A 10,941-nucleotide genomic window follows, 5' to 3' on the forward strand; every position below is an offset into this window, starting at 1 on the left:
TGTGAGGTCTGATAAGTGGTCCTCCTTGTTTTTGCTCGCAACGACTATGTCATCAACATATGTGAAAACGTTGAGGCCCATCTGGTCTTCGAGGATTTTTTTGGTGAGTCGGGAGAAAGTTGATCTGGCGTTCTTGAGTCCTTCAAGCATGCGCACGAAATAGTATGTGCCGAAGGGTGTGATGAAGCTTGTGCTGGCTTTGTCTTCTTCTTTGATGTAGATCTGATGATAGCTTGAGAAGCAATCCAGGAGAGACATGACTTCGCAGCCAGCTGTAGAATCAACAATCTTGTCGATTCGTGATAAAGGAAAATTGTCCTTTGGCCAGGCTTTGTTGAGGTCGGTGAAATCGATGCACATTCTCCATTTACCATTCTTCTTTTGCACCATGACGACATTGCTGAGCCAGGTGGGGTAGGCAATTGGCTCGATAAATTTTGCTTCTAACAAAATGTGCACTTCGGCTTTCATAACTTCTGTCTTCTCATCGGACATTTTTCACAGTTTCTGTTTCCTTGGGCGCACCGAGGGGTCGATGCCCAGACACTGCTCAATGATTGAGCGACTGACCCCGGCAAGGTCTAAAGCAGACCATGCGAAGACATCCTTGTTGCGGTTGAGGCAGGAAAGAAGTCTTGCTTATTCGTTTGGCAGGAGGTCTTCGCTGATTAAAACTGTTTGCTTAGGGGTTGCGGGGTCAAGGGGGACTGTCTTGGTTCCCTCGTTGCTCTGCAATTGTGCGTTAACTTTTTTGTTTTTGGTTGTTCGAGGCATGCTAGTGTCTTCGCATTCTGTCATGAGACAATGCATATTACGATGTCCTAGGACGAAGTCTCTTTCTATATTCCTAGCTGCCTGCTGATCTCCATATATTGTTATTACACCTTGAGGGCCTGCGATTTTCAGCATATGTAGAGTCTATGTATTGCTGCCTCGAACTTGTGATTACACCTTAAGGGCTCGGCTCGGTCATATTGCGAGCCTGACCGAGAGGCTCGGCTCGGTAACGGCTCGCGAGCCTCACACTAAATCATGTTTAGAGTATAAATTATATATTTTTTATTATATATAAAATAAAAAATTTATGTATAATATATTTTTAGACTACAATATAAGTGTATTGTGTATAAGTTCAAGAAATTCAATAAAATAGTTTAAAACATAATAATAATATGGTATAATAGTATACTTGACGTTGTTAGCTCGGCTCGCAAGAAACCGAGCCGACTCGGCTCCGCTCGCAGTTCTAGCGAGCCGCAAAAACAGGCTCGACTCGGGCTCATTTTGGCTCGCAAGCCTCACCAAGCCCGAGCCAAATTTTCACCCCTAGATAGCGGGCCAATTTATGTTTGTGCTTGTAAAAAGGTCAAGTGTATGAGATCCTGCAACTGTGTTACCTACAAGACAATCCTAATTGCACGATCTGAATTCTAGAATTACCTATGTTTACTTCGATGAAACAGCAGTCATAGGTAGTCAATTTCGAAATATTTGACCTATATATTGTTAGTTGAATACCAGTCATATGCAATGGAGGTCTCTACATCGACCCAAAAAAGGAGTAACATGGAATATCACGATATCATTACATGAAAGGATCTATTTTTCTATTTCTAATAAATTAGAGAGCTTAAATTCGCATGACAGGAAAGATGATACATAGAGAACATTATTCAAGTGAAGAATGAAGCTATTATTCAATAATAATGGAAGTTCTATCACTTCAACTTCATCATCAACACCATTGACGACTTTAATGCATCTTTCTCCTCTTTGAAGGGTCCTCCTCGTATGGAATCCCTATAAAGAATTTGCAACATGAATAGTTGCACCTATCAATCCACCAAATAGATTTCACATAACTAAAATGGTCTCATCTACCAATGTAATTGCATCCTCACCTTTATTGATCAAGTGCTTCAGGAAGGATGGACAATCCTTCTGATGATGCCCTGACTTTTCGCACCAGTAGCAATCATTCTTGTCCACCTCTTTATTTTTCAGATGGTGATCATTCTGTGGAGCCTTGCCATGTGCCTTATATATCCCAACATAGTTGATAGAATCACCACGTGAAGCCTTAATTCTTTCCTCTTCTTGCACACACATGGCAATCAGTTTCTCAATGCCCCAATTGTCTGGTTGTGAGTTATAATTAATCTCAAAAGCTTCAAATTCTTTAGGCAGAGAGGCAAAAATCAAATAGACCAGAAACTCATCTGGGAGCGCCATTTCCATAGGTTTAAGCTTGGAAGCCATGCTGGCCATCTTCAATATATGCTCTCTTACTCCACCGCCAGTGTATTTATCGGTAAGTAGCCTTTCAATTATTGTGCATGCATAAGCCTTTGAAGAGATAGTAAAGTGACTCTCCACCTTACTAAGATACTCTGTAGCGGTGGTACATGCTGGGAATGCTCCCCTGATTGTATCCATAATAGAGCTCTTAATCACCATCAGACACTTGCGGTTCGATTGATCCCATTTTACCTTGTATAGGTCATACTTCATTTTTATTGGTGCATGATTGCGCACACGAGCGTTGAAATCATCATCGCTCTCGTTCTCTTCCTGCACCGGGTCTACCGGAGCGATGGGACAGGGATCAGTGATAGCCAGATCAATATCTAACAACGCAAGCGCCAGCTCAAGCTTCTCTCGCCATAACTCGTAATTCCCTCCGTTGAGGGGCGGGATGGAGTCGATGTAATTCATGGAGTTGCCTCCTGAAATTTAAATTAAAAAAGTGAGAAAACATTTTTAAAAATAATTTGCATGCTTTAATTTAATGTTGATAAAATTAAAACATACTCCCTCCGTCCCAAAATATAGTTCCTTCTAGGTTTCTTTTTTTTTCTGTCCACATTCAAATGAATGATAATAAATATAGACATACATACAAACTACATTCATAGATTAATTAATGAATATGTGTTTAGTCTAAAACGAATTATATTTTGAGACAGTGGGAGTACAAAATATGCTTCAACATTAATTCTACATCACCGTTGGGAAGAAATAGAACTAATAAATGGAAAACTCAAAAATAAACTTTACAATATTGCTAATATCAACTTTGGTCAGAAAATTAACAATAATAAACTCAAAATTTACAATTGCCAATTTAATTTTTCCATTGGTTCAAATTTAAATTCGGAAGATAAAACATTTTTCATGCAACAGTTTCATGAAAAATAATTCATTTAGAAGCATAAACTCTCTTATCTACTCTATAATAAAACTATCTTGTTGAATCAAACTTGAATAAAGATAAAACATCAAAATTCATCAAAACGAGTTTCCGACAAAAGGAAAAAATTGTCGCTATGCGAAAAACGCCCACTAGTTGTGGCCTATGCGGCCCAAAGCCCTCTCGCACGCGCTCTCCCGCGTCTCAAGCCGCAACCTGGGCTTGGACCAGGAATTATCTCCCCGACCTAGGCTCAATCTGCCCCGAGCGCTGATGGCCGTTCAATCCCACGGATCAGATCCAACGATGGAGCGCACATTTTGGCCAGATAAAATCATGAGCACAATCGACGCTGGCCAGAACCCTAACCCTAAGTTCTGTTAGCTCTTCTTCGCGATCGACGTTGTTGAGCCGACGGCCACTACGTGTCGTCGTACCGCTGGATCTCGTTGCCGACACGATGGCCAGTCGAGGCTGAGTCGACCCTTCTTCCCCATTCTCTCTTCCTTCTTCCCCATTATTTCTTCTCCACCGCAACAAACAAAGGTGAGGCGAAGCGAGGTGATCAGCACCACTGAGGCCCCTCGTCGGTGTGCGCGTTTGGCCGAGGCTGAGTGCACTGTCATCAAGCGGCCTTGCACGTGTTGTTGTGAGCCCCATGTGTACGGCCCTGGTCTGGTGCGTTCACTATTGGAGGTGGCGAAAGTGGCGGTCCCAGCGCTAGATCATATCCTAGGAAAATCTTATTAACCTAGTTAGATCGTGCGTTTTAGAGCATATGCTGCAATAGAAATCCATAGAAATTCAAGCATGCCTCGTCATTGCAGCCCTGGCAGGCGCTCGGGGTCACCGAGCCCTGGATCCGCTACTGGGTGGCAGGACACGTGCGACGACTCGAACCATCCTACCCCTTCCCGCACGTCATCTGTGAACATGATGCAACAACAGGAAAAAGTTAAGTGCCCAACGCTTCTTTCTTTTCTTCTCACTAGTTGGGGTTAAGGATCTAGGATTAGGGTTTCATGTCAAAAACTTTGGGATTTGGCTTTTCTTCATTAATGCCGACTCAATTCGTTCTTCACTAGATCTAATATAAACTCAACAAAGGCCCTGATACCAATGTAGACCCCTCTCATGATCTTCTAGGTTTAGATTAGAAGGTAGACTAATTGATTCATGGATAAACGTGTAGATTCCTATCTACCAGATGGAAAGATAGAGGGAGAGATACCAACCATCGACGTCGGAGGAAGCGATGGCCAAGGCGTCGTTGTCAAGGTGGATGGCGACAACATGGTTGTTGGCATTGGTGCGGTGGTTGTAGAGCAGTGGTCGTGACGATGGGGACGCAGAGGAGCTGGCGAAGCTTCCCGTCGCTCTTAGCACGCCCCTGATCGAATAAAGGTTGTAGGTGGGGTTGGTCTAGCAGCGACAAACCTCATACCTTGTGCCCTAGCCCCCACCTAGTCTTTATAGCGTTGCAGGATAGGGGCCCACCAACCATGGATTGGGTTGGGCCCCGATCATGGCGCATGAGTTGGGGCCCGACCTGATTGTTAGATCAGACCAGTGGAGACCAATCCAATAATGCTTTGGCGCATCCTATAAGTGAGCATCTCAAGATCATCTCACAAGCCAAGCCTAAGCAACCTATCCCTCAGCACTTAACAAGTAGCGTGGTAAGGACTAAAGAGGGATACCCTCATGTACCAACATCAAAAGTAGTTGCAAGCCTCCTCTGCTCTACCTTCTTGCAAGATAGCCCATAGACCATAATAGCATAAGTAGCTGCTCCTGGGTGGAAACCACGTTTTTCCATCCCATCCCAAACCTCAATTGCCCTATCAACCCTTCCTATAGCAATCGAAATTTTTAGAATCATGTTGTAAGAGTGACGAGATTAGGAAAACATGAGCCATCATCCATCCTTGAAATAATCCATAATGCTTTGTTCACCTCTTTCAGCAAACAATGTGTATTAAGCACGGTGGTGTAGCTCCAAACATTAGGCTTCTCCCCATGGGATGCCATCTCATTGAGGATATTATAAGCCTCGTCAATCTCTCCCAACTCGCACAGTAATCGAATGACAACGTTATAGGCTAATATATTTGGTGTAAGGCTGACTCCAGCAATCCTCAAATGCGCATGCAGAGGATACGCGGGCAGACGGAGGATGCGCGAGCAGACGACGGATGTGAGATGGAAAAAAGCAGACGCGCCTAGCAGCACGCGCATACGTATGCACATTCGCTCGCATAGGAGAGAGAAAGCACAGAAATGTGTGATCGCGTGGCCAATCACCCATTTTGTGCATCGACATTTGCATCATATTGGAAACGTGAACAATGCACTACGGTTGCGTAAAATGCGCAAAGAAGATGCTTTCTGCAAGCCGTTGGAGTCGATCTAAGGTTGTGGTGTGCACGCATCCTATCTAGCACTTGAAGAACAGCACGAGCATCCTTTGATGCACATGCAAAACAAAGGAATGGGCCATAAGTAGCAGCATCAAAGGCAAGCCCACGACTGCATTGCATAACTTTTAGCTACTCGTGTGCAAGTGCAACGTCCCCGTCTCAATACAAGGCGTTAATCAACCCATTATAGGCAGACACATCAGGCTCAACACCCCTCTCTCAATGGGCATTTGGATATTGCAGACTATATAGTCCCATCACATCGGATGTTTGAATGCTAGTTAGAAGTATTAAATATAGTCTAATTGAAAACAAATTACACAGATGAGATTTAAACGACAAGATGAATCTATTAAACCTAAACAGTTCATGATTCGTCCATGTGATGCTATTGTAAACATTTGATAATCATGGATTAATTAGAGTTAATAAATTTGTCTCATCGTTTAGTACACATGTATATAATTAGTTTTGTAATTACAATATATTTAATAATACTCATAATCGATATTCAAACATCTAATGTCATACGAACTAAATTTTAGTTAGGGTAACCAATAGGCCTGGGCATAAAAACCGAAAACCGAAAACCGAAACGAACCAAATCGTAATATTCTTCAGTTACCATTCGTTAGAAACCCAAATTTAGTTGGGTTTTCGGTTTTTAGTTAAGTTTAAACCGAAAAACCAAACTATTAGCCCAATCCCGTTTTGACCGTGTACCACTATCCGCCCATGGGTTGGCCACCTTCTCAGTCCCACCAAACACCAGCCCCTCACGCCACTGGGAGCAACGCAGCCAGCGTCCAACGACATCACCCACACCCATGCAGGTACGTACGTGTTGAGCAGGAGGCAGAAGACGCGCGGGCAAGAAAACGCGGTAAGCAGAACCAACGCTAAGCGTCTCTGTATCCTTTTTGTACGCAAGAACGGACGAGTGAGGCGACGCCTGGAGGATGGGCCCCACGGACCACATAGGGGGATCCGCCTCGTCAGTAACTCCCCTGCCTCGGGCGCCGTGAGGAAGCAGTGGTGGAGGATGAAAAAAAATTAGGTATGGCTCTACACAACTAGACCGTATAATAATATTTAGCACACAACCAATCAACTTGTAGAACAACTCGCGATATATATAAAGAAATAAAACATTGTCTAAAATGAGAATAAATTGATACAAAACATGTAACTGTCGTACCTCTGATTTTGCTTTGCTTACTGTTACAGCTCGGAAGCAACAGACGCACAGCGGCGGACCGCAGAAGTCACAGGCGTGGCGTGACCCGTGTGGGCGCATCAGTGCGTGGCCCGTGGCCGGAAGGCTAGGCGCCTGGCCACCTGGGCACAGCAGCCGAGCAGCGGACGCTGGCTCGCCGGCTCGGCACAGAAGGCCGGAAGGTTGGGGCCGCTGGGCAGTGGGCATAGCGGCAGCCGGCGGCTCGGCACAGCGGCGGACCGCGGACGGCGTCAGCGCGTGGCCGGAAGGCTGGGCACAGCGGGCAGCGATGGAAGGCTCGGTCTCCCCTCGGTGGCTCGGCGGACGGCGGCTGTGTTCGTGAGCGCGCGGGCGGTGAGGGTTAGCGCCAGGCTGCCAACGCGAATGCACGATATGGAAGCGAGTCTGTTTTTTTTGGTATGGCTTGGGCTATAATAGACCATAATGGGCCCTCCGCCGCTGCGAGGAAGATTATACGTAGGTACATCTTGCAGGACCCATGCACCTCGGAAGACGAGCCGAGAGATACGCGGGGGAAAAGGCGTCAGCAACAGACAGACCGCGCCGCCACGCCAACTGCGTGCAATAAGGTGAGCATGTTGTTTCACGTCCCATCAAACCACCCACGCGGACAGAGCCATGGAGCAAAGGCAACGTGCGTACGTCAAAGGCCAAAGGCAAGGTTTCGAAGACCGGCGAATCAAAGGCCAAAGGAAAGATACACATACGTGCTAGTACGGAGCACGGCACACGGATAGGGGTCGCAGTGGCCTGGCACGTATGGCATCGGCAGGTGGCTCCCATGCCAGAAGCGATTAATATGCAAGCAGACATTATGTGTAAGCGTGCAAACAGGTTTTTGGTCCGTTAGATTTAAATCTAATCACAATGTCATATTTAATATTTAAATCCTCCAACCACCACCTCGTGTAGTTTTATAAAAAAGCCTCTAACAAACCACGATTACACATACAATTGGATCTAATCTAACAAACCAAGATGGTTGCTTGTACGCTTGCACCTAATAACTGCTTGCATATTAGTCATTGCCATTCTGCTCACAGGTCCGTACATATGTATTTTTTATTCATATGAACCATTTAAGTTCGGTTTTTCAGTTAAACCGGAAAACAAACCGAATTATACGATTAACCGAAGGTTCGGTTTTTCCTTTTTTAAATAGAATTTCGGTTGATGTTCTTCAGAAACTAAACTTTGAAAAAACCGAAAGAACCGAACCGAAAAACTTCGGTTAACCGACTACCTGGTCCTAGTAACCAAACACCACCAATTATTTCGTCAAACAGCTTCTGAGCCTTCTGTAGATTCTCATCAACAGCCCACTCAGAGATCAGGATGGTTTAGGTTTTCGCCGAGACATCAAACTGAAATGGCGACTGCCTAAAGAATGCCTCGCTCTACCAGGCCATTATGCGATAACATGAAGATCAGGGAATGGAGATCAGCGACCCTCGGCAGGAAAGTAGGAAACCGAACATCTCCAATCTCCATGGCGGAGAAAGCTCGGATGGCATCGTCGCGGGATATCGGATAGCAGAGAGCGCAGAAGCGGAAGAGCCGCGCCCCGCAAGCGAACCGGCGAGAATGAGAAGCGAGCCCAGAAGGTGTGTGAACGGTGAACCCCGGCAGCGCGGCGGCGAAGAGGAAGAACCGGAGGGAGGGCACGGGAAGGTTGCGGCAGCCGCCGCTGCGGACGTGAGGCGTGGCGCGGAGGTCGTGCCCCGGCCCGCGTTAGTTGCTGAGCACACGGCAGAGCGCGCCGACGAGCCGCGGATCGGGGCCCGGGGCCGGATCGGGCCGCGGATCCAGCTGTCCGGCGGGCGAGGCGGAGTAGAAGCCGCACAGGAGGAGAGAACGCGGGCTTCGCGGCACGGCCGCAGCGCGGAGCCTGGCGGCAGATTTCATCTCGCGCCGATGTGGGCGCAGGGGGTTGTTCAGTGGGAGCAGATTCGCGGGTAACGCGAGGATGCACGGGCTCAAAGTTCAAACAAAAAAATAATGGGAGGCTTACCGGGGAAGCACGGATCGTGGAGGAGGAGGGGCTCGCCGGCGGCCGGCGGATGCGGAGTAGATAGCGGTGAGCCGGTGAGCGCGGGTGCGGAGATCGCAGGTAGTGGTTTACGAGTGGAAGACTGGAAGGGGAGGATACGAAGGAGCGGAGAGATTAAAAGAGGCGTAACGAAACTATCGATGGCAAGCGGGCCCAAGTCCGCGTGGGCTGCCGAAAGCGAAGCAGGCAGGGTTTCGAAATTTGTTTGAAGTGAAATGAGTATTGAGTACCCGCGTGGTGGTGTTGGAAGGCCTCCGCCATCACGTTAGTTTTGCCTGGCCCAAGTTCAGAACAAGGACTATTTATTCACGAAATCAAGGTTAATGGCCTATCCATTTAACTATACCACGGGATTACGACGGTATATAAATTATTCGATAAAATATAGTGTCTAATGATTATATAAAAATGAACACATATATTTTTATCGACTTTAATATCTCATATTTTTGTAAATACGTATTGGTACGAGTGAAAATTAACAGCTAGAAAATTTTATGTCCTCTGTATTCACTTTTCCATTTCAGAGCAGAACCATTTTGAACGTCCAAAGTTAATGACATTCCCGTTTTCAAAGGAGGGCATTTAAGTTCACAATAAACCCGATTGTTGGGGTCTTACTCTTATGAAGGTCCTAAAAAACACAGTTAACCATTTAAAAACTTCGGTACAACACAAGAGGAGCAAAGCAGGCTTTGTCCAACAGGCTTCATCATGGCGAAGCGGGTAGACAACGTGGCTTCAGCATAACGAAAAGAAAGTACAACGAAACACGCTTCATCAAGCAGGCTTCGTCACGACGAAACAATGAGATGATGCAAGGAGAAGGTGTTGCTCAAGTTATTAAATACAAATAGTGATGTTGTCCTTATGACATCTTGTAAACTCTGTATATAACTATTGAGGGCATAAATGTAATAGCGTAGTACTCCCGTACCGTTCACGCTGGATGGTAATTGCTCTCGCGTCATCGCCTTCGAACAAGTCGAAGGTATCAATGTAATATAAAATCTGATAATGTTGATATATTTGTCAAGGAATAAATATATGAATGGATAATACATCTCGTGTGTATAACATAACCTCTTATTTCTTATGAATTGTGGAGACGTTTTCTTCATGACCTTCGTCTGAAGATCATTATATCCGAGAGAAGATAATGTTTCGAAGGACGAAGGTCCTTAATGTTTAACAATTTTGTTGCCTTGTTCTTGATCCACAGCATTTGAGAACAAGTGACCAACACTGATGATAATAGCATAAATGCAAAATCACAGGACCTTCAGCAAGTGAACCTCAGGTGTTTTCCTCCTGATTTGGACCAGCTGATGAAACAGACATAGTTTCATCTAGCTCTTTAATTAGTTCTCAACTGCCATTTAGGTGTCTCTTTGATTGCATTTTTTATCGTCCTTCATCTGTATTTTTAGATGTCATCTCTATTATTTTTCCAGCTGGTTCTCTAGTTGGTGCATCATTTATTTTTTCAGCTGCATAATCAGTTGATGTTTCAATTATCTTTTGAGTATGTAATTTAATTGAATTTTTAATTATTTAGTCAGTTGGTTTTCCCATAAGTTTGTCAATTGGCTTCTCCATTAGCTTTTCATCAGTGCTCTCTTGATGCAAAGGTTTTTCCTCTGGTTTCTCTTGATGTAGAAACTTCTCATCTAGCTTGTCATGTTGTAGAGGCTTATCCGAGGCATAATAATGAAGTATAAACACTATTGTTCGGTGCAATGTCAGCCTTTTGCTTTGCAGGAACGAAGAGCTTCAGGTTCTGAGATATCATATTTCTTCAAAACTCGATGCCTTGTAGACCTCCTATGAAAGCTCCATCTGCTTTTATCTGATATGGCCTTGTTCTAAAAACAGTGAACATGCACGTCAGCATGAAGTTCAGCAATTGATATGAGGAACAGAAAAATTGAGAAATCTTCTGTTGCTTTCCACACATATAAAAAGAAAAGTAGAGAGCTAATTGCAAAAAGGGAAGGTATTTATATTTATTTTATCTAACATTTATGTATTATCATATTAACCA

At 44.9% G+C, this 10,941-nt stretch overlaps 1 protein-coding gene and 1 pseudogene across 1 annotated transcript; both read right to left on the bottom strand.

Moving 5' to 3' along the window:
- Positions 1 to 1,524: 1,524 nt before the first annotated feature.
- On the bottom strand, positions 1,525 to 9,034 carry LOC103632676 (uncharacterized). The gene is made up of 3 exons (XM_008654424.1): positions 8,859 to 9,034; positions 1,902 to 2,726; positions 1,525 to 1,800 (listed from the first exon to the last, which is right to left on the bottom strand). The coding sequence occupies exons 2-3, from the start codon at positions 2,713 to 2,715 to the stop codon at positions 1,754 to 1,756; spliced, it is 861 nt and encodes a 286-aa protein (XP_008652646.1). The 5' UTR covers positions 2,716 to 2,726; positions 8,859 to 9,034; the 3' UTR covers positions 1,525 to 1,753.
- On the bottom strand, positions 2,742 to 8,848 carry LOC103632675 (uncharacterized; annotated as a pseudogene).
- Positions 9,035 to 10,941: the final 1,907 nt, after the last annotated feature.

Source organism: Zea mays, chromosome 7 (genome assembly GCF_902167145.1).
Source record: "Zea mays cultivar B73 chromosome 7, Zm-B73-REFERENCE-NAM-5.0, whole genome shotgun sequence".
Taxonomy (NCBI): Eukaryota; Viridiplantae; Streptophyta; class Magnoliopsida; order Poales; family Poaceae; genus Zea; species Zea mays.

Excerpts from the sequence above, each read along its gene's own strand:
- LOC103632676 (XM_008654424.1), bottom strand. The coding sequence starts at position 2,715 with ATGAATTACATCGACTCCATCCCGCCCCTCAACGGAGGGAATTACGAG. Across the intron at positions 1,801-1,901 it reads GAAGCACTTGATCAATAAAG|GGATTCCATACGAGGAGGAC; the intron begins GTGAGGATGCAA and ends AATTCTTTATAG.